Source organism: Camarhynchus parvulus, chromosome 1A (genome assembly GCF_901933205.1).
Source record: "Camarhynchus parvulus chromosome 1A, STF_HiC, whole genome shotgun sequence".
NCBI lineage: Eukaryota > Metazoa > Chordata > Aves > Passeriformes > Thraupidae > Camarhynchus > Camarhynchus parvulus.
The window spans coordinates 17,556,929-17,580,791 of NC_044586.1; the positions used below are offsets into that span (position 1 = coordinate 17,556,929).

At 41.7% G+C, this 23,863-nt stretch overlaps 1 protein-coding gene across 1 annotated transcript; it reads right to left on the minus strand.

Annotated features, from left to right (window-relative positions):
- Positions 1-1,743: 1,743 nt before the first annotated feature.
- Positions 1,744-23,215, minus strand: PARVG (parvin gamma). The gene is made up of 13 exons (XM_030960383.1): positions 23,034-23,215; positions 18,104-18,205; positions 17,536-17,600; positions 13,942-14,044; positions 12,872-13,012; positions 12,361-12,476; positions 11,404-11,459; positions 10,503-10,525; positions 8,500-8,561; positions 8,320-8,388; positions 7,379-7,480; positions 3,820-3,892; positions 1,744-1,868 (listed from the first exon to the last, which is right to left on the minus strand). The coding sequence occupies exons 2-13, from the start codon at positions 18,180-18,182 to the stop codon at positions 1,789-1,791; spliced, it is 969 nt and encodes a 322-aa protein (XP_030816243.1). The 5' UTR covers positions 18,183-18,205; positions 23,034-23,215; the 3' UTR covers positions 1,744-1,788.
- Between the last annotated feature and the right edge of the window lie 648 nt (positions 23,216-23,863).

Below are 23,863 nucleotides of genomic sequence, written 5' to 3' on the forward strand. Positions count from 1 at the left end.
ACATCCCGGGTTTATCTGCTCAGTAGCATTTCATTCTACAATGAATGCATGTTCTATGTGCAGTGTTACAAAATTCTGCTAAGCAAGAATGAACTTTTCAGGTCTCCCAGTTGATTCTTGGAAGCCCATTAAGGAATCAAGCAAGATGCCTATGAGGATTTGCAAATGAAAGAACCAAGTATTCTTTACTTAAATTGCCCAGATCAGCACCATGACTAATATTTGCTGGGGAATCGAGTGATCTTGGTAGCTCATTGGCACCAAAGATTGTATTTTTCTCTGTAAAAACATCACAAGCTAATTCTTGGTGGAGAATGGATTGGTCTCAGGGCAGTTTGCACAGCTCCGTCCCCCAGCAGCTGTGCAGTGTTACCATTTTCAAAAGACTTATCAGCATTGCTATCTAAAGATCTTCCCTGGGCTGCATGATCCAGAGGTAGACACAACAAATTCTCCTCTGTAAATGTCAGCACTCGCACACGGTGAGCTCTGGTTTCCCATTAACACACAGACAGAGGATCAGACCAGAGATCAAATGTCAGAGCTACCCATGGCAGGAAATTTATTCAGTTTAGATGGAAGTGGAAAAAAATACTGAAACTTTTTTTTTTTCTAATTATATCTCTAGTTTTATGCAACATGACATAAATTTAAGGTCAAGAGAATAGATGGAGGCTTTGAAAGGAGTTCTGATTTAAATCCCCCAAGAAAGACTGAGGGTGATCATTAATAAATTGTGTGCACCCAGAGAAAACTGCTGGGAGGCGGGGGATGGAGGCTGGACAAATTCACCTAGGAGAGCCTGACGAGTTTGAGATGTCTCAGCTGTCAGAGGCACTGGGAAGCTGAATTCACTGCTCCCACCCATAGTGGCCTCCACCAGCTGCAGAGCTCAGCCAGCATCTGCCCACCTTTTACTGGAGACAAAGTGCAGATGTGACTCCCTCTCACAACATGCTAGACATGGATTGGCATCCCTACTAGCCAGAGTTGGTGTCAGGGCTGCAATTGGAGCTGGCCATGATTTGGCACTGGCTTAGCAAGGAAATAAGGGCATCCTTCTACAGCTGTGCAGGAGAACCCCCTGTTCCTGCACAGTTTCACACCAGCATATTGTGCTGAGTGCCTTTTCCATATTCAAGCAAATGAGCACTGAAACATTTATAAAACACTTGGTAAGTTCACATTTCATTTTTGCTATCTATTCATTTGGCATCCCATTCATATCCTCTTGTCTGACAGCACTGGCCGCCTCTCTAAAGCAGGTTTTGGACTTGAGGTGTGTCTCAGCCCTCCCACTCTGGTGGGTCTTTCTCATCTCTAGTTTTCCAAATGACTTCCCAAAGCAGGAAAATGGGGAGGATGCAGCAACTTTCAAAGTCACCTTCAGGAGCGAAGAACACAGGGCCCAGAAAAAACACACATTTAATTTCTTTGCAGCATTGGGAGGGCTCAGAGAATACAGAAGGCAGGATCTGGAATAAGAGCTACAGCCCTAGAATAACACCAGCTATGGAAACACATTTACAGTTGCTCAGGCTGTGTATGTGAAACCTTGCATGAACAACATATTTGCTATACAGTGTTAACGCAGCAAGTGTCAAACACCAGTGCATGCCCAGAAGCAGTGGCAAACAGAGCTGGGAATCCAAAAACCATACCATGGTCTGCAAGGGACAAAACAAAAAAAAACCAAAAAAAACCCCAAAAAAAAAAAAAAAAAAAAAACCAAAAAAAAAAAATCAAAAACACCAAAAAAAGGGCAGCTCAAGCTCTTGGCCTTGTTCTTCATGCTTCTTTGGTTCTGTATTTGGAATACAAGCAATACAGAACTCGCATTATAGCCTTCGTATCTCCGTTCACAATATCTGTGGATACACAAACCAGAGACAACAAAACCAGATGGGAAGTATTAGCAATCCCTGGAACAGGATGAGACTGCACCTGCCAAAGACAGTCTCCCACATTTCCCCAGATATAACGTGAACTTGGAAAATTGAATTGCAACAGGAAGCAAAATAGGAACTACAGAGATAGAAACTAATAATTTATTAAATTAACATGAAGAAAAGGGACTTCTATTGCTGGAAGACAAATAAGGGCAAATAATGCAGAGGAAGAAATTCACTAGCAAAGAGCAGAGTAAATAATTTAATAGGGCTTTATATCTTGAGGTTTTTATGATTATTCTGTGTCAGGAATCATTATTTTTTTGTTGTACACTTTTTTTGTTGACACTTTATTTTTTGTTGTAGTATTTCCATCATGTTTTGCTGCCATTTGATGCATTGTTTTTTATTGGATTTTTGGTTTTGTTTTGTTTCTATTGTTTTGAGTTTTTTTTCATTTAGTTTTCAGCTTCTTTCTTCTTGGCTATATAAACTGCTCTTTTATTTTAAAATCTCAGTGGAAGAGGGTAATGGATTCAGAGGGGTTTCTGTTCTTCTTCTGGTACTGTAAATCACTAGGAGAAAGACCAACAAAGAAACACTAGCAAAACTAGATCCTTTTAGAGTCTAAATAGTGTAGCTCTAGCAATGACTCCTAAATAATATTAAATTCACTCACTAGCTGAGGATTTCCACGGTGAAGGTAAAGGACTTGAGGATGCTGGCACCAGTATTTCTTATACTGATCAGCTCTGTGTTTGAGGCAGTGCAGAACAGCCATAGGGGAGGAAGGAAAGCCAAAGGGGAGGAAGAAAAAAGATTTATTTCTTTTCACACAAAAAGCGGATCTCAGCATGGAGACCTGAGCCCACACCCATTACTCTGTTAATGTTAACATAAATAAAAGCTCTTTAGCTTTCCAGGCTCCTAGCTCTGTGCAGCACAGCAAAAAGCCCACAGTTTGTGAATGCCCAGCATGCAAACTGCTGACATCACCAAAGCAGTAGTGGGAAGAGAGAACAAAAGGAAAAACAAAGGAAGCCCTAAATCCTCTCCTTCCCTCTCCATGATACCATGTGTTATCTACCCAACACATGCACCCACTCACAAATAACTAACTGGAGCTAGAACTGGAATACTACTTGCTATTTTTAATAAAGATTTGACTTCCTTTTTCAGCAACAAGCTTGTAGAGGAATGCAGAGATGTGCCCTGCAAGAGGTCAGACTTCGCAACCCATTAATTAACCACATCCCTCCTCCCATCAAGAGCTGTCACCAAATTTTTCTGTGGAGTATTTTAATTGGAAAACTGGACTCATCCAAATGTAGCTTGTTTGCTTGTTTTTTTGGTGGAGAAAGAAAGAGGAGCATGCAGGTACATTGATTCAGTGATGGAAGCATTCACTTGAATGAAGGAGATCAAGATTCAGCTCCCAAGTCTTAACCAAGCATAACAGCCACTAAAAAACTGTGACTTTCATATTCAGGAAACTGACCCACCACTCTTCTGAGTTTGACTAGAGTGATCAGTGTTTCTGATTTTCCAGAGAAATTCTTCAAGGTATCTTCCCACAGAAACAAGCTTGCTTTTAATGCACTGAAAGTTTTTATGAGACAGGAAAATAGCTTTGCTTCCAGCTCAGCTGCTGTAATTTCCCTAGGAGCTGTCACTGGTTTAAATTTTAACAAATACTGAATTACTAAACAGTTGAAGTTTAGTGTAAAGTTACTAAACTTATAACAACCCAACTTTTTTAGTATAGAAATAATGATTTTTTTAAAAAAAGGTCTTTCGGAGCTGTAGGGCAGCCATATAAGGAAATGTGCCAGTGTCATTTCCAGAACCTGCTTCCTGCAATTACCTGAAGTTTTGCTAAGCTGGGATGTTAGCAGTTCTATTCCAGGTAAGTTTGCATGTTATGACTCACCTTCAGAGTTCACAGGAAAATTCAGAAGTCCTCCCTCTGCTAGCAAATCCAGTGCCAGGTTAACATTTTGGAGCTGTTGGAGAGAGAGAGAGATATTAATATATCTGACAATATTTTCTAACCAACAAAAGGTTTTAAAAGTATTTCTCTAGTAGCTGAAGAACTGATTCATAAATATGTATTCATATTCCTCTCCTTAGTTTTGATGAAGCGCTCTTCAGAATTTTTACCAATTATCATATAAAATTAGATGTAAAATCCATTTCCAGCAAAACATATCCCATGAGGTGGGCAGAAGAAACCATTTATTTAAAAATAGATCTTGCATGTAAAAGACTTGTGTTCATGGGGAAAACAGGCTAGATTCCTAACTGGATCTAATGGATGCATGGGGTATATTTCTGGGTATTTTTAAGCATGCTTATATGCTTACCACACTTGGAACAAATGAAAAGGGAAAAGTTCTCTATATTTCCTTCAGAATTGCAAAGATCAGTTATGATTGTTAGCTACAAGTTCCTGCTGTACTTCTAAAATGTCTATTCACATTAATAGTAGTGATGATATCCTTAATAACACTCATCAGAAATTAAGCCCCCGTCTATGAATGAAGGCTGAGGGGCTTTTTCTCATTTTTCCTCACTGCTTCTTTCTCTCCCTTCCCCACATAAAAGCAGCATCACACACATAAGAAGTAGTTGTAATCGATTATTTTTTAAAGTAATATCGCCTTCTAACAGCTTAAGGCTAGTTGTGTACTTGGCTGGTAATTAGCAAATTCCATTCCTCTAAAGGAGTAACAAGACCTGAATGAACTTCAAATGGTCTCTTCCTGCCTTCCCTGAGCTACTGGGCAATCTGGGCAATTTATCCTTTGGGAAGCTGCTGTTCCCTGTTATGTTGTGACAATTAGCACAGGACTCCCCCCTGCATAAGCCAGGCAAAACCCCTGTGCTCTGAAGTGAAGCAACAGATTTATGTTTCACCTGGTTCTCTGGTTTACAAATAACTGAGGCTGCCTGTTTGGATTCAGGTTTGTGTCCTTCCTCTGATAGTCAGCAGACAGGAGAGCTTAAGACCATGCAGTTCTACACAATTTGCTGATTGGAATGAATAAATCAAATGTTTCCTTAGTGAACCAGCACAGGCAAAAAGGGCACATTTCCCTCTCTATAATACATCGGGGATTTTCAAGGAATGGCAACATGTGCATTTCAAAAAGCATCTTCAGACAGAAATACCAATAATTCCCCAAGAAAGGGAAGCCTTAAAAATAAGGTGCTTTTTCCAGCTGTGCTTTCTGACTCAAAAGAGCTGGACAGTTTTCTAGAATTTACAACTGGACAGCAGCCGGGACATCTGGGGTGTTTCAGCTCTGGGCTTGTTTTGGCAAAAGAACCAAATTCACACAGTTTTGACAAGCACACAAGCCCTCCATCATCATCATAATCTTCATCTCATGACTGCACAGATATCACCCCTAGTTTCAGCCTGAACTATTTTGTGATTGTATTCTTTGTCTCAGAAAACACACACCTTTCTACACTCACGAGCACCCAGAGCTGCATTTCTTTACAGTTACTTGTAAATGCCTTTTTTAGCAATAAAGACCCCAAAAAAACCCTGCAGCAAACCTGCCCATGTGCAGTGTTAGCTTCTTGCACCTCAAAATTGATCACGTCCTAAATTTCTGTTATGAAATTGTTTTGGTTAAAAGGATCTGTAAGGTGGATGCACCACACTGATCCCGACAGTGCATGTGGTTGTCACCATTCCAACAACAAATGAGATCTTTTAAATCCCAGCAGAGGCTACGTCTTTATACTTTACTGCACCAATTAATGTCTAAAATAACAGGGAGTTAGAAAGCACAGGGGAATTGAAAGACATGTTTTGTATACAAATGACAGCTGGACTATGGTTTATCGATATTTTTAGTTGTCATCTCACTTTTCATTTTGTAATGAGCATCAGAGGAGAAACAAATTGGAAATACCACTTTGGCAAACTGTTCAACAGCAAGTCCAGTCCTTTGCTAAAATGAAATTATTGTACTGAAGTAGTACCCAACCCCATTCTATTCTTCTCTGATGCCAGTGATGGGCAGGGTAGGAACTAGGAAGTCTGAGCTTTGATTTGTACCAGAGCTATCTCATTTCCAGAAAGACATCTGTGGGGCTAGAATAGGGCTGAACCAAAAGGAAAATGGTTATTTATGAATTTTTAAATAATAAAATATTCAGTGACTTCCTCTGAATAAAGCTAATGGAAATGTTAAAAATTTCTGTCCAACTCAATGGGAACAGACCAAACAATTTTGAAAACTGAGTGGAAGAGAAAGGAAAGAAAAACAACTCTAAGGAAATGCTTTGATTATGTCTGATTAGACACTTCAAAATATATTTTCCCTGTTCTTGGATTTAAAAAAACAAACAAAAAAAACAAACAAAAAAACCAAAAAAAACCCACATTTTTTTCCTAATACTTTGAACAGTTACCAACTGACAGCAATAAAATTTTGACAACATTTGAACCTAGGTGTCAAACAATTGTGCTTTTAAACTTTCTGATTAAAAGCTCCATGGGAATATTTATTTGTTAATATAGAACCTCTGAGAATTTTCGGTACGAATAAATATTGCCCAGGGGCATTAACTGTGCCAAGGTTGGGGAAAGGATGAAAGCTTCATCTGTGCGGGGAAGCCGTAATGCAAACCATGCCTGAGGAGAGATTTTCTTCTCTGGCAGCTCTCAAGCAAAAAAGATCTGGCACATTTCACTTCCAGAGATTTGAGCACAAAACAGGAAAAATAGCTACAGTTTCAAGATTTTCAGAGCTACTCAGAGACCCAAGTGAATAAAAGCCTACCCTTACCAGAGACAATCTGAAAATACCTCAAATATCTCAAAATATATCAACATTCCAGACCTGTGGAGGAGGCAGCCCAGCACACACTTCCTTCTGGCTGGTGACAGCTTTTACTTTTAAAGCACAGATGAAATCTGCCTGGTAGAGGTGGAAAAAGGTGCCAAGCAGGTCTGGCTGAGTATATTACAGCCCCCAGCCTTGGGAGAGGAAAGGATGTAAACTCTCAAGAGTTACCCAAACACAGAAGGGGCCTTCAAAATGTTCTGGCCATGTCTTGATTAAGGTATATTTTTAGGGCAGCATAAAGGGACTCACAGGAATCCATTTCTGCTATGCAAGACGTGTCATCTTCTTCAAATCCTGTTTGCAGCACAGACTGGTAGAAGACAACACACCCATTTCCCAGCACACAGAGCCCTGGATTTCGCCAGAAGGCTGCAGAAGCATGGCCAGTGCCAAACAAGTGCAAGTAACAGGTGTTTGCCTCCCATGAGAAGCTAATTTTGAAGAGGACACCGACCTGTTCTGAGATATTTTGGCAGCACTGAGTGCCTGTGTTGGCACTGCCCCAAATCCCCCTCCTGCAAACACTGTGGGCATGGGACTTCATACACAGCAGCAGCAGTGCAAGCAAGAGGCAGAACACACAGTTTTATGGCTCAAGCTGTACATAATTACAGAAAAACCTACCATTTCCATGGTGCTGGCCGGAGTCAGGAAGAAATTCCTTAAATTCAGAAAGTAGCCCTCTAGTTGTCCGATTAGGAGAAGTAAGATAACCCCATCTGAAAACTAGATAAGAATTACCTGAAAATTATTTGCCTTTAGTAAGCTATTCCAGTAAATGCCATTCTAGCAACAAAGGAATTTAAATGTTACTCAGGCAAGCAGACAGTCTAATGACCCAGCTCCCTCCACCTCTTCCACAGTGAACTTCGTATTTAGTTAGGTAAGGCTCCCAAATTCATATTTGTGAAAATACAACCTTGTAAAAGAACAGCTATTAAAACAAACAATTCCAAATAGGAAAACACTTCAGATGAGCACAAATACATAACTATAAATAATAGAAAGTTGTGCCTAGTTAGGTATGATAAAACACTTGAAAACCTTCTTTTCTTACAGTTGCCCACTGGAAAAATTCAGAAGAGCACCTGTTCACCAGAGCCCAGAGTGCTCAGCCCAAATTCTCTTGCAATTTCATACTCTAAAGAAGCTCTACAGTCAATGATGAGACTTTGAAATGTCATGAAAATAAGGCCTTCATACCATGAAGCAAATGCAACATCAACAATCACTAAATACAACAGTCAACTTGATTTCTGTTTTAATGTTCTGGACACCTTTATTTCCATCCTGACAGAGAGAGCACCCTTAGGAGCTGGGCAGACTGAAAATTACTCCCTGTAGCATTACAAAGGGCAGCATTCAACACAAAGTCTTTATTTTTGCATTAATTATTAGCTTCAGAAACTTCAGAGACCAAAGCTTGATATCTTAACCTAAACCTGGAAATCATTATGTTGCCAAATTTCAAATTTACTGTAATAAAAAAGAGAATTCCTAATGGGGAGAGGAAACACCCAAATGGCTGACAAAACATGGGTACCACGCAGCTTGGAGCACGCTACCTGAGATTCGATGTCTTCCACATTTAATCCTAATTTTCCAACATGCTGGTCAACAAATTGCAAAAGTGCCTAAAGAAAAAAAAGGAAGAAAGGGGGAAAGGAAAAAATAACTTTTCTAGACTTTTCTAGTATTTAAGCTCAGCCTAACAGATTTTGATGTCTACTAAAAAAGTAAATTACCTTTTTTACAGCATCCAGTTTATCTGGATCACAGCCAAATAATTCATCAAAGGCATCATCTTCTGTATCAAAACAACATTAATTGGTTTCATTTTTAATAAGTGAGAGATCAGAGCTTTAATGTGGCTACAGAAGGAGAAAGGTATTTGCAACTTACAATCCAAGGAGGAAAAGAGTAGCAGGGAGGCAGAGAAAGATGCTGCTTTTATATTTATCAGAGGACAGGATGGCAGGCTTCCCTTCAGCCTGACCACATCAGAGGAAACAATTTACTTCATTCAGCTCTGTAATTTTCACCTGCAGAGGTTCTCAGTTTGTGCTGCCACCAGTCTGAACACTGGCTAAGTTTCACAATACTATGGTTTATTTCTTTTCACTTTGGTGTTTTTTTTAACCTGAACTTCTGGGATAAAATGCAGGGAGCAGAAGAGCTGTGTGTTTTACTGCTCTCCTCAAACAGAAATGTCAGTTACACGAAATTTGCAGAAAAATACCAATCCTCCTTCCTTCAAAAAACCACAAGCAAGATACAGAGACTCTGCCCTTCCTCTGAAAACTCAGAGACCTCAAAAATGGCCAGTTCTGCCACCCAGTTTAAAGTGGGTGAGGAGGTGGTGCCAGCAGAGCTGTGCCAGAGAACTAGCAGGAGTCTAAAACTTCCAAGGAAATGAGATCTATCCCAGTGCCACTCTCACCTCCCCTTTCTGTCCAGGTGCAGCAAAAGCAGGATCCATCTCCTCACCCAGCCACAACCCAGCTCTGGTTCAAGCATAAGCAAAATATCTGAAACAGCCTGAGCAAGGAGAGGCACTCTGGCAGCTCAGTTAAATGGAGAACCATCTTCTACAGCACAGGAAAGCAGAGGCAGCTTTGCTGAAGGGAAATTCCTCCCAAAAGATAGTGACAGAGCAGCCTCCTTGGTGAAAGGGATTCCTCTGGTTTCTCTGTTCTGCGGGTTGCTGCGGGAGCAATGCCAGGGAATAGGTGAATCCATCAAACAAATCAGAGAGAGCCCTCTTCTGGAGCCACGCTTTGGGATTTCTCTCTTTGCTAAGAAAGCTGTGTCAAAAATAGAGTGAGAGCATCTTGAAGAGTGAATTGCAGATTTCTTTTCCCAGCAGAATCAGCCCACTACAAGAAACACCTAATTATGGGTTGGGGTTTTTTCTTCCTTTTTTTTTTCTAATTTTATTTTTTTTTTTTTTTTTTGCTTGGGGCAGGGGGTGAGAGTTGGAGTTTTTTTCACAATTTCAGGCCACACTATAGAACACTCAGTGGAATAAGTGATAAATAGATATTAAATTATATTGTTTGCACCTCTGCAAAGGATGAAAATGCCAAAATAAAGGACACAGAAGAGAATTCAAACGGTTGACTTGGTTCTCTATGGGCACAGTGTGCTCCTTTGCAGCAGGGAAGAGCAGCTGCCACTGAACCCGGAGCAGTGCCCAGATCTTCTGCAGGCTTTGCCCACGGGGACATTTTTCACCTCGAGTGTTTCCTAGCCCTCAAAATCCCTAAGGGTAAAAGCTCTGGGGATGTTTGACTGAGCTGCCATCCACGACCCAGTACCAGTGGATTTCAAAATCTCATTTGAAAACTGTGGGAAGGAAAGTACAAAAACCGGTAGCAATGAGAAACACAGTTCTGAAGCCTTTATAAATAGTTCCAACAGTGAACATGGTCCATGCACAAATCCAAGCTGGCATTTTGCCTCCAGCCAGGTTTCTTTTTTAGATCATCAACCCACCTTCCTGCCCTGTCTCCCCTCCCATCTGATGCCTGTAGCCCAGGCAAAGTGACCACCCATTTTCCAAGCTGTATTCTGTTGGTATGAACAGGCAGTAACAGAAGACATTTGGAGAAAAACACGAGGAAAAATCCATGAATCTCCATTAAGTTCAGTGGGAGCATACTGATTTTATCATGGGGTAAAAATGAATCAGGACATGGTGTATAAAAGCACATAACAAAACACTGAACTTGGCAATGCCAGCACTTACTTGACTGCGCTTCTATATTCTTTCTGGAAGTGCAATAAAAAGCAAGAATTAGAAAAATGATTCAGCAGACCTGATCTTATTTTTAAGCTTTGCTTATCTGCTATTCTGTAAAGCAGGAGATAGAGTTCAAAGTGGCATTAACTTTATTTCAGAGTGACTTTCCAACACACATTTTTAAGTAGATTGTATATCTGTGTAGGGTCTTGAAAACATATTATATTTTAACTGGCCCACACACCAATGAACATTTATTTTACAAGCACAATCCTCAATATCTGTTCCAAAAAGCTGCTCATCATATTAGAGCTTGAAGATGTTTTGGCATATAAAAAATGATAGTAGGAAAATCTGTTTACAGTTCTTAGAATGATGTGCATGTTTTTTTGGTATATAAATGGTATCCAACTATACTCCTTTAATAATGGCAGTACCTCACACACTCAGCAAGCTAAAACATTTCTTTCGCAGTAAAATAAGAAAATAACTGCCTCCTTTCTCTTTATTTATAAAAAAACCAGCAGCAAATTTAAAGTAGATTTAAACTTTTGTGGCTTTAGAAAATTTCCAGTTTAGTCTGGCACAGGTAAATTTACAGTACTGAAATTTTATTACTATATTTGCTATGAGATTCCATGGCAATAACAAATGCTAAGTTTAAGGAATAATCATACATATTGTTTTATATATATAGAATAAATAAAGGTATTGCACCATAGTGCCAAACGGGAAGAGAGGAATTAAAAAAAGAGAAGAAATCAGAGAAACAGCTCACATGCATTTACCTGCCTGGGCTTACACCTTTTTCATCATCACGATCCCAGCTACTTTTTTCAAGAGAGAACACACCCACAATGTTTCTTTTCTAACTGACGGTGTAAAAAACAGATATGTCCCCTCTTACTTGTTTTCTGTGATATATTCCACCGCATTTGATGTCTTTAATCCTCCAGAGGTGGTCTGTTGAAAGGACAGTAAACAGTGTTGGGTTTGTCACACAAAACATATTCCATAAACAAGCTTTCATGACCTGTTTGCTGCCCTAAATGATTATCAGAGGGCACTTAGTCAATAACTCCAGTACAATTAGTACAGATACTTTGAGAGATTTCTGCTTCCTTCTGCTCTCTTCAGTCTCAAACAGGAAATCTCTTACTTCCTCATCAGAGGAGGTCCTTGGTGTTTGCTGCTCTTCCCTTTCATGCAGTGGAAAACATTCTGTGTTTACATACACTGGTGGTGCTAATTTTTGCAATTATAAATATTTAAATATATTTATTGTAAATAAATATAAAATAAATACATATTATAAATATAATAATAAAATTGATAAATAAATAAAAATATAATAAATAAATCTTCTCCTACAGTCTCAGAACAGACTTTAAGAAACAAAGTAGAGGAAGAAAATATGTAGATATCTGCTTGTAGAGAAAAATACCAAAATGTTACCCTAACAGAAAGGGAGTAAAACCTCCCATCACCTAAAGAAATAAATATTCAGCATTAAAAATACTTAATTATTTATTAATACAATCTTCTATTTTAAAATATTTAGAGACAGTAACAGCAGAATTTCTTCATTTTCTTCTTTACAGAGATCAACATCTGCTTTCAGTTTTGACCATTCCCTTGTTTGGCTGAGGAAGAAAAACAGCATAGTGCTTTTCCCCTTTTAAAGACAGAGTATCCAAACTGAATACTCAATCTAATCCAACAAACTCAGAAATTGAAAGGTGTGGTTCACAGAAAATACGAGTAGCTCTTTCACAGCTGCCACACATTTCTTCTAATTCTAAGCAGGTTAGCCTTGTGAAAGGGCTCTGGGATCTACTGTAACAAATACTGAAACTACAAATACCTCGATGGTGATTGTCTCCACTTGAACATTTGGAGGCAGAGCCAGGGTGGGTTCAAAGTGCTTTGCTATTGCAACAAGAAGATGCAGTGTGCTCAGTAAGTCCTTTGCCAAGATAGCTATAAAGGAAGAAAACAATGCTCAGTGTGCAAAACATGTGAACTTCCCTCCAACATCATGAATTCTCCCTTGTGCAGAGAACCCCAAAGTCATGGAGGGCCATAACACCGGTGGGACACCAGATTGCAGTTTGTATAATATCAAAATTTAGCAATAGCACAGCTTAAAAGTGAGATATACAGGGATGCTGAGGGCTCTTAAGTGATTCACATGCCACACACTTAGAGGAGGCAGACCCAGGCAGGTCAGATATTTCTGTCTCACTTTTGATTCAACTAGTAATTGAAAACAGGTTGTTTAATTGCTGTTCTGGCAACACATTGCCTCACAGCAGCCTTATAGCACAAGAAGCCTGTGATGGATAATTTTTCTTCAATTTCACTTCTGCACCTACATTCCACACTCCATTTCAGCTGACTTTCTTCCAGTTGCAAACACTTGGCCACGACTTCCAGAATCGCTGAGAGTTTCTTTCGCTGTTTTTTTTCTGTTAATGCAATCTTCTCAACATCCAGCTTGGGAGATCCTAAGTTTTCTTTTACAGAGGATCCATAGGAAGAAGAAGGATGTATTTTAACATCATTGTAGGGAAAAAGAAAATAATTAGAAACATAAAATGACAGTGGAGCACACAAACTCTTGTTTTTCATGTTCAGTATCATTTAAGAGCTCTGCAAAAGGGAGAGGACTCAAGTCACTCCTTGTAGCATCATCCCCCAGCCCTAGCTCTTTCCATTTCTTCTACAGAAATCCAAGGAGTGAATCTTTTCTGTAGATAATGTACAAAGTCGATATCAATTCATATATAGAAGTTCATTGCTCAGGCAAGTAAACTATGAAAAATCAGCCAGTCCTGCTCATGCTGCTGCTCTCAGCCCTGGTGGAGAGGAGATTTAAAAGACATCCCAAAGGAGAGTGAAAAGGGAAAGAAAAATATAGTAGGGACAGGAGAGATGGAGAAATAGGTAACAGGCTGCTCCAGGAGGCCACATCTTTATACAAGCACCACATAGTGCCAAAAGCCTCTCAGATTTTACCAGTTCCAGAACCAGAACAGTACTTTGGACCCAGCTTTTAATTTATTTTTTTTTTTTAATGCAAGAAAACATATATTGCCGTGCTGATTCCATCCAATGTTTCTGGTAGCACCACAAGCCACCTTTGTGTCCCTAGTTTATGTTCCTGGTTTGTGTTCCTCCTTCATTTCAGAAGTGCTGAATTTCACACTTTATAGCTAACTTTTTCATTATGTCAACTAGCAGGTATTAAGAATTTCTTAGAAGTAAAATAACCATGTGAAACAATAGTGGGAATTTGTTCAGAATTGTGATTATCACAGCTGGTCCTCAGTGCACTGAGAAGTGATGACAGGTCCCTGCTACTGTGATTCCTGAGGTTTATTCTCTGATTGGAAAGCTCCTCCATGAGATGTCTGCAAGAGCTAAACTCAAAAGACCAGCTCACCCAGGAGATGATGAAGTACCAGCCCATCATACAGGTCTTCCTCCAGACTTTTAACGACTATGTGTTCCTCTTTCAGAGTTCTGTTGATCCACTCAATCAAGAACTGCAGGGGAAAACAAAGCAATTATAATCCTGTTGTTCAGACAGCACGGCACTCGGTGCTATATTCTGTTTCACCTCTCTTTTCAGTCCCTTATCTCAGATCTTGGTTTGCTTTCAATCTCCACTTCCTTTGTGCTTTTTGGTTGTTTTCTAAAGGGTTAGTTTTTCCTAATTATCAAGTGAGACAGACATCTCGCTACTTATAGTCCAAGGAATCATGTTATACAGCTCGGGAAAGAGACACTCTTCCCACTTCCACCAGGGAAAAGGCTGCACAGTACACTTCCCATTCACTGCCTTCATCCCACATCACAGAATTCACACAAATTCAACTGCCAGGCAGAAGTTTGTAAGAAAAGAGGCTTGGCTCATTCTGTGGGTAGTTTCTTGTACTTATCCACACTATTAGCACTCCTTCCTCTCATCTCCTGGTTTTGTTTTCTTTTTCTTTCTGCAATATTGTACCACTCAATCCCCAAATACCTCCTTGGAACTTTCTTACACGGCAGTCCTCCCACTGGCCTTCCAATATCCTTCCTGCCTTTGCAAAGGGGAAGCTGCTCAGGAAGCCAAGGTCTGGCTACAAAAGGAGAGGAACCACATGTGCTTCTAGATGGCAGAACAAAGCAGTTCCTCAGTGCTTCTCCAAGCATGTGTTTTATTCACATGTGTTGAGGGAAAGGGAATATGACCTGGTGAAGCAGAACAGAAAAGCAGTAGCCCCAGCTGGCTGCCAACATGAGCATCCCTCTTGTGAGAGGGAAGGGTATTGCTTTTATTGCTGTGATTGTTATGAGTGAGTGTCTGGAGTGGATAATATCCTTCTCACTTGCTGTAAACAGAGGAGAAAATTTGTACCAGATTCCTGTAAGCTCGCCAACATTAACAAAAATGTAACAGCGGTTTGAAAAGTCTCTGAGAAGCTTGAAACTGCGCAAGAAATAAAAAAGCCTGAACTGGGAAGCTGTCAAACTGTAAAAGGCATCCTCAGCTAAGAAGTAACAAGAGCAGAAAGCTGTGCTCTTCAGCTGGTGCTTGGTGACACTTCGGAGGTGGGAGGGGTAGAGCAGAACCCTGAACACAAGAGTCCAGCCAGAGGAAAGTCAGAAAAGCAGCAAGCACTGCTAAGCAGCCCTATGGCATCCCTCCTCTGCTCTCCCAGCCACATCCACAGCCTGCAGCTCACACAGTTCTGCTTTCTTCCCAGTTGTGGGGGCCCCACTCAGCTATAGAGCAGATCCTTCTGTCTACAAATGAGCAAACAGGGAAAGGAGAAAAGGAATACTTTGTGAAGTTTGCTGCTGGCTTCCAAATTTAACCATCTTCTATTTTACATGCAGCTGGATATTTATAGCAACTACAGGGAGCCATTTCATATTTCTCACTTCTCCAAAGCCACCTCAAAATGAAAATGCAGTGAAAGTCTCTCTCCCCAGTGAGTTTCTTTGCTTCCCTTGTTCTTCTCTTGAAAATTCCTCCCTGTCCCTGTCTCCATCCCGAATGTTTCTCTAGAGAAGCCATCAAATCTTCAGATTAGGAAGGCAATCAAGGGGCACTGATGGAAACCCAGAGGACTTTGTCTCCCTCAGGACACAATTTCCATCTCCTCATCACCCAAAGAAAAGACATGAGACAGTGATGAATATCATTTCAGGAATTTCTGACAGGAAATGGATTAAGCACTGAAGATCACAGAAATTTTCGTAACTGAAGAAAACTCTTCATTTTTGGCAATCTCAAAATAACAAATCCAGTCTTTCTGTAGACAACATAATTGCATTTTGCAGCACCACTTTTCAGACTTTCCCTTTGGTATAACAACATCATGAAAACCTGACACAAAATCAAAAGTTTTTGATCAAATGTGCATACATACCTAATATAGAAACACACCTACCTACATGCTTACAAATGCTACAAAATACAAACTACAGCACATATCTTAAGCTGCTTTTCATAATATTTATAACAATTTCAGCACCTCTATAATGCAAGGAGTGCATAAGACACATGCCATTTTTCTTCCAGGAAGTTTTATTATGTGGACTGTGTCATTAGAGAAATTGAAACAGTGATTGAACTCACTGGGGAGACTTTCAAAATTAGATGGAAATAAAGTACTTGCCTGTGGAATAGGACTCATCCTTCACAGTTACCTCAAGAAGGTAACGCACTGTACAAGGGCCTGAAAGCTTTCATCCTGAATTCCTGGTGACTTGCATACTCTTCATCCCATTCCCCTCTGCTCTCTGCTAACCTTGCCAGCTGAGCCAGCTGCTGGTGAAGGCTGCTGCAAATCAGTAGAGCACTTCTAAAAGTTAACATGGGATCAGTGCAGCAAACCTGCACCATATCTCTCTTTAGTCACAGCAAATGCTGACATTTCTGCTTGAGATCCCAAGATTCCCAAGAATCCCTGGATTCTTGTAGCTGCTATGTTACCATCACAATGAAAGAGCAAGTGGGTGCTTCTGGTGTGGCTCACCCACACAGCCCAGGTTAGGAGACGTGTCACATCAGAAGCCACTCAGGTTTGTATCTGCACTCCACACCCAGCAGTGCTCACTGCATTGGAAGCTTGAGCCTGTATGGCCCCAGTGTTGAAGATTGCATGCAAGATGTTTTCCATTACCATCTGTATGGCTGATTACCTTGTCAAGTGAGCAGTTTGCCTTATCTCTCTCTTTGAATGACCACATTCACACCTCCCTCGGGAGGGGACCTCTGCTGATAACAGACTATTGAATATCAGTGCATGACTGATAAGAACTATAACATCCCATTGTGAGATGCTCCGCCCAGAGGGAGGAGCCAAGCACTGCTACCCCATATACTCCGAGATTCTGAAATTGCAGTTCAGTTTTGTTCTCCACGAGATTCCCCAGAGGAACAGCTGCTGCCTTTTCCTCCTGGATCTTCAGAGGAAGACTACATCCTTCTCTACAGATTCCCCTTGCTCCAACAGAACCACACCTGATACTTCAGAGGACTGCAGCCACATTTTCAATCGGACTGCCACCCACACCCTGACCAACAGGGTGTCAGGTTGGGTTCTGACTCTGTCAGTGTTCTTCCAGTGGACTGTATTGTTTATTTTATCCTTTTTATTTCTTCCCTATTAAAGAACTGTTATTTCCTGCTCCCATATCTTTGCCTGAGAGCCCCTTAATTTAAAATTGTAGCAATTCGGAGGGGTGGGGAGGGTTTACATTCTCAATTTCAGGGGAGGCTCCTGCCTTCCTTAGCAGACTCCTGTCTTTCCAAACCAAGACACCCAGCCACCCTGATGCCGTCCTGGAACAAAAGTTTGGCTTCCTTTGTGGGAAGCCCAAATGCCAAAAGCAGAGCTCGTTCCCATCTGTAGAGAGTGGGGGACTGGGGTCAGAGGGCTGGGCAATTTACAGGGCTAAAAGAGGGTAATGAACCAGGTTCTTTGTTTGCTTTAGCACAACTCGAGGTGAGGGTTAAACAATGCAGTAAAAGAAGTGGTACCAATTTCAATTCTTTCAGTTTGGGGTTGTTGCTTGAGGTTGGTTTTATGAGTTTCCTCTTCTCGCCTGTGAAAGGAAGCAAACAAGATCCATCACAGTTATCAGATATGACTAAAGCAAGTGCAGCTAAATCTGCTATCAGTTTGATATTCCCAATATGGCTGATTGCCCGATGTAGAAGCATTTATTTTTCATTTTAGCTAATTCCTTATGAGCAAGAAACTGGTACAGCAGACTACTAAGCCTGCTGTTGGAAACTATGCTTCAGTGTACTTCAAATGAGTAGGATCTAGATGGACAATTCTAGAAAGAGGAAAACACACTTGGTCAGATCTACATGTGTGAAACTTAAATTTCAGTTAAAGAACCAGCTGGACTTTGTTTTGCTTCTTCATGATCTGCCCCCAAAGAGTCAGCAGCCAAATTACACTCACAGAGCTTACTCATTTCTGATACAGCCATGGGATCACTGCTGAAAAATACAGAATTCTTTTGTACAGCACATTTTCTGTTTGGCCCTTCAGGTGGTTCTTTGGCCTTTTTTCTGTACTGGTTCATAAACAACATACCTTTAGCGATGACATCTTCAGTTAGGAATCGATCAAGTGTAGAAGGCTGTGTAAATGCATTTAAAAAGTCTGGATCCATTGTCTTTAATCACTCCTGGTAAACTGGTAAAAAACATGGGGGGGAACGGAACATGAGTAAAGGGACAAAGATCCAAATTAGTGCTAAGAAAACAAACAAACTAAAGGTGTTTTTTTTTTTTATCAGTTACTATTTCATCACTAGCTGCTTTTAAAAAAATCTGAAAATATATTTAAATGTGTGCAAAGAAAAAGAAGTTAAAAACTATTTTCATTTTTTGTGTTAATCATCAAAACATAGGAAAAAAATACCTGAAGACCTGAACTAAAACTTGTTTTAATCACATCTAGTTGTATTTTCCCTGTATTAGATAAGTAAAATCCTGTTTCAACTGAAGTGAAAAACAAGCTTTCAGTCTCTAGATATTCATGGATATAAAATACCATGAATGCTAGAAAATATAAAAATTATCAGTACTTAAGGAGTATTAAATCAAGAACCCAGTAGTTATATTGCTGAGATAAGTTACTAAATACAAGCAGCTTCCTTTTTTGGACCAGCTTGGTACAGATATGGGGAGAAAAGGACAGCTATTGGCATCTGAATAGTCTCTTTTACAAATTCTAGTATAGAGTCATACAATCAGTTAAATTGGAAAAAACCTCTGAGAACATTGAGTCCCCAGCTGTTCACCCACCACTAAACCGTGTTCCCAAGTGCCACATCTTCATTGCTTTTGTATCTTTCCAGGGATGGTGACTCCAACACTTCCCTGGGCAGCCCCTTCCAATGCCCAAGCACCCTTTCAGTGCAAAAATTTTCCCTCATGTCCAACCTGACCCTCCCCTGACACAGCTTGAGGCTATTTCTTCTCATCCTGTCCCTTGTTCCCTGGGAGCAGAGCCTGATCCCCCCCAGCTGTCCCCTCCTGTCAGGGAGTTGTGCAGAGCCAGAAGGGCCCCCCTGAGCCTCCTTTTCTCCAGGCTGAGCCCCCCCAGCTCCCTCAGCCCCTCCTGGTGCTCCAAACCCTTCCCCAGCTCCATTCCCTTCTCTGGACACACTCCAGCCCCTCAATGTCCATTTCTTGTCCTGAGGTTCCCAGAAGTGCCCCAGGATCTGAGGTGTGGCCCCAGCAGTGCCAGCCCAGGGGACAGTCACTGCCCTGGCCCTGCTGCCACACCATGGCTGGCACAGCCCAGGTGCCATTGGCCTCCTGCCCCCCTGGGCACACCTGGCTCCTGTGCAGCCGCTGTCCCCAGCACCCCCAGGGCCTTTCCCAGCTTTCCAGCCCCTCTGCCCCAGCCTGGAGCTGCAGGGGGTTGCTGTGACCCAAGACAGGACCGGGCCCTTGGCCTTGCTGACCCTCAGACCACTGGCCCGGGCCCATGGATCCAGCCTGTCCAGATCCCTCTGCAGAGCCTTCCTGCCCTCCAGCAGATCCACACTCCCACCCAGCTGGGTGCTGCCCATGAACTGACTGGGTGTGGCCCCTTGTCCAGATCATCAATAAAGACATTGAAGTGGCCCCAGAGCTGAGCCCTGGGGACTGCTTGGGACTGGTCACCATCTGGATTTGACTCCATTCCCCGCTGCTCTCTGGGCCCAGCCTTCCACACATGCAAGAAGCAAAATCGTTCTTCATAAACTAAATGCACACTGATTTAAATGCCAGAAATCAGAATTACAAACTGCAACTATGCTGTGGCCTGCAGAGGTGAAAGAAATTACAGGAGGATGAGGGCTCTGGACACTTAGAGCGGACTATAGTTCTAGCGTGAGTAAGAGAACTCATCCTTCCCAACAGTCCAAAAATCTTTGGCAGTCAGAGCAGAGCAGTTGTCATGACCAGATTTTTACTGCTGGGCCACTGTAGGAGAGGGAGAGGGGATGCTGACTGGTTTTGTGTTTTTTTTAACAGAAAATGAGATGCTCCAGAGGTTCCTGCAGGAGAGTTCTTCCACTCCCTACCCATGGTGTCCACATTGAGAGCCCTGTTTCCTAACTCTTCCTGTGAAATGAGTGGGAATGGCACTTTTAAAAAACAATCCAGAGCATTTAAATGAGTGGCTAATCCTAGTTTTAGGAAGAGAAACTTCCTAAAGTGCACTTCAGGCACCTGGCTGGTGCTGCAGGTACCTGAAGTGAGGTGCTTCCTCCACCCAGAGCAAGGCACCTGCTGAAAATGCTGTGGCACAGAACATCTGCAAAGGGATCTTCCTCTGCTTGATAGCTTTACACACCAAAGAGCACAGTGCTGCTCTGAAGGCTTTCACATATTTCTTACAAGGGCCAGTCAGTATGTTATGAACATGTGTTTTAAGATTTGCCAAAGCTGAGAGAATATGAGTAGAAAATAGTAATTGGATGCTTTTGCACATCAATCTGGTAAAACAAATTGGTACAAAATTGCCAGCAAGGCACTAGGAGAAAGGGTCACAAGAGAATTAATTTCATTATGGTGGAGGCAAAATTGAATGCCATCTGTAAAAAGGTGCTTGATTAAAAAAGATAGGAGAAATTGAGTGATGTAGTGCCTGAGGAACAACCGAACTGTGTGAGATAAGACTGCCCAGATGAAATTAACTGAGAGAAGTTAATTAACAGAGAGCAACCCAAAGGACAACTTATTTTTAAATTAGGTTTCTGACAGCTGTGATGCCTTGGGGAAGTCCAGCTTCCCCATAACAGAAATGGCCTGTGTAAACCACAACTTATTCTCACTCAGCTTTGCAGTATTCCATTTGTGTATCTTTTACTTCCTTCAACTATCAAAGTGTTGCGTTGCCTGCCGCATCCCCGGGCTCTTTTTGGCCAAGGAACCTGAACATCAGAAGCCACTCTAAAATTTGGAAACCTGTAAGGAAAGGCCTGAAATTCAGAATTTGCAATAAGGTAGCATAATACCCTCTAGGGCCTCAGTCCTGTGTGTCAGTCAGAGTTAAAATTGCTACCCTGGGTAAGATTAACTTGCCTGGTATCCAGTCCCCCCCTTTCAGTAACTTAGGGAAAAAAACAGAACCCCAAAATATATAAGCAGTGCAAGGATATAGAGACTCAAAAACACTTTAACAGTCTGCAGTTCAGACTTCCTAAAGCAAAGCTGGGGGGCCTGGTCACTAGGAGCTGTCAATACATTTGCTCCCCATGAACTCCCTGTTCACCCCTTGAACATGTGTCTGTCTCTCTCAGCCCACAGCAGTGAGGAGGTGCAGTGTGGCCCTACATCACCTGAAGCCCCATCTCCTGTTTCTTTCCCTGACCCACCAGCTGTTCCTGAAGGCACCAGGCAAAGACCAACTGATCCACATTTTTCACACCACTGTGTTAATGCTCCGTGTCACTCCTGCCCTAGAAGTCCAAAGCCTCTGTGTCCATCTCTTTCCAAAACTGAGCAAAGACAGCCTACAGTTACCCTTCCCTGGAAAACCAGCTGCCCATCCTCAGTGCTCTTTTCTGAGCTTCCTCCAGTATGATCACAGCCTTTTGGAAGTGCTAGGAACCAGACCTGCTCCGATTTAGAAGGGTGCACTGCAGCATGCAGTGGTCTCTGCTCCTCTCCTCCTAAGTCCTGCTTGCTTTTTTCACGACTGCTGGCCCTTTATTGGGAATTATCTATGAGATATCCAAGATCTTATTCCTACATAGCAACACACAAATGAGAGCCCATCATTTATTGTATTTCAGCTCACATTTATCAGTATTGATTTCCCACAGGCATTTCAGAGCCTGGGAACTGCAGTTCTCCAGCATTTAATAGACCCACTGCTTATTACTCATAATTAGCATTCACAAGCAGCCCTTCATGTGGCTGTGCAGCATATTGGTGAGGCTTGGTCGCAGGCAACAGCCTTTCAGAGAATAACATACTGCAGGAACAACTCAAAATGGAACATGCCAGGGTTGGGACACCTGCTTGGGTGAACTGGTTAATGAAAAACAGGAAAGGTCAGAAGAGTTGATTCTCACACACAAATTTCCGTATTTGCTGCAACCAGCTCCTGCCTCCCATCAGTTAAATTTGCTGCTCAGAGCTGTGGCTGACATCCTGGTTTTCCAGCCCCCATCCTCCCGCACAAGTTTTTTTATCGGTACTTGGAATACATTGTAAGAGACAACTGCTTGAATACTGACTGTACAGGCATTTCATTACAGCCTCTTTAAATAACATAGATGTTTAATTATGGACTATTCAAAGGAAATGGCATTCTCTGAATGAAATGCTCATTCTCTGAGAATGCCCTGGATGTACAGGCTTTCCTTTAAACCCAAGGGGTGTTTGATTTCTTGTGTGCCACCTGCAGTGGCTGCCAAGAATAGAATTGTTCTTAGGTCAGGAGCTAGGCTATTGCACAAACTTGCCATGTCACATCTACTGATAAAAAGCTAATTCTCAAGTTGGGTCAGAGTTCACTTTTCCTCCATGAGCCTTCACAGGGTCTGGCTCCCAGACATCCCCAAAGCACCACACAAGGCACTAATGGGGGTCTCTGGCTTACAAATCAGCTATAGAATATTCACAAGGCACTTTCCAATGCTACCAAACTCTTTCACCTGTTTTATTTCCTGTTTGAAAATACAAAAGCCCCACTCTGCCTAGCTCAAACAAGTAGATCACACGAAGGAGGAGAAAAAAAAACAAATGGGAATGTTAATAGTAATATTTCCACCTTTGGGAAACCAGAATTAAAAATAAATGAGGGGGAAAAAAGAATGCAGATTGTGCACCCAGTTTAAAACTTATTTTCACTTCCCTGTGTAGTACCAGACTTCTCAGGAGCCATCTTTGCTCATAAGTATCAGAAGAGATGTTATCTTGGTAAGAACAATACACACAGCCACAGAAAATCCCCCAGTTAAGAACATTCATTATGAAAAAAAAAGCACCAAAGGAGCCCCTTTTTCCAGACTTACTATTCTCTCCTTCAGTAACTCTCCAGAAGCTCTTCCAAGACCTTGTCCCAGCAGTAAGGATGCAATTTCTGGAGGTGAGGGCTGAGCCCAGGCTAGGAGGTCTCCCATGCAGGGCAGCACAAAACACACAAAGGGGAAGTTGCGCCACAGTGCTCAGCTCTTAAAAACGAAACCATGGTCCCATCCGGAACTTGTGTGTGCTGGTCCCTGCTGCAGAGACTGAAATAAACAGGAACACAAGTGCAGAAACACGCAGCCCTGCAACTCCTGAAGCAGCAGAAAGTATTAAAAAGATATGATTGTTCTTGGATGGCACTGCCCAGCATGACTGGGCTGATTTGCCTCTGGGTGACTCACAGAGCATTTGTGCTTTGTAAATAATAAAAAACTAGACAGAAGCAGAGAAGATCATGTTCCAATACACCTTTTCTTCATGCTCCTTCAAGTATTTTATAAAGCAGAACAGCACCACTCTACCTACCTGGCAGAAGGAGAAACGTACAAAATTAACTTATTTATCCTTAGAGAGGAAGTTAGCCACACCAGGGCCAAAAACCCTGATGTGAGATATGAGTTATCTCCAGCAGGCAGTGCTGCTGCTCTTCCTCCCCTTTCACATCAGTGATTAAAGAGGAAGAGCTCCCTACAGAAACCACTTTCCCTGGACATTTCCTCCAGCTGTGAGTTGCATTTATTAACACACCTATTTTCCTCCAAAACCTGATGTAGTGACCAGTGCATGGAGTACCCAGACTTACGTAGAACAGCAGTAGTCAATCCTGTATAAGTTGCGTTTGATTTCATGCCTATGATGCCTAAAGATTTTTTGC

Coding starts and splice junctions, on each gene's coding strand:
- PARVG (XM_030960383.1), bottom strand. CDS start 18,182: ATGGATCCAGACTTTTTAAATGCATTTACACAGCCTTCTACACTTGAT. Junction 8,562..10,502: donor GAATATAGAAGCGCAGTCAA/GTAAGTGCTGGC, acceptor GTTTTGATACAG/AAGATGATGCCTTTGATGAA. Junction 7,481..8,319: donor TGGAAGACATCGAATCTCAG/GTAGCGTGCTCC, acceptor ATTCTTATCTAG/TTTTCAGATGGGGTTATCTT.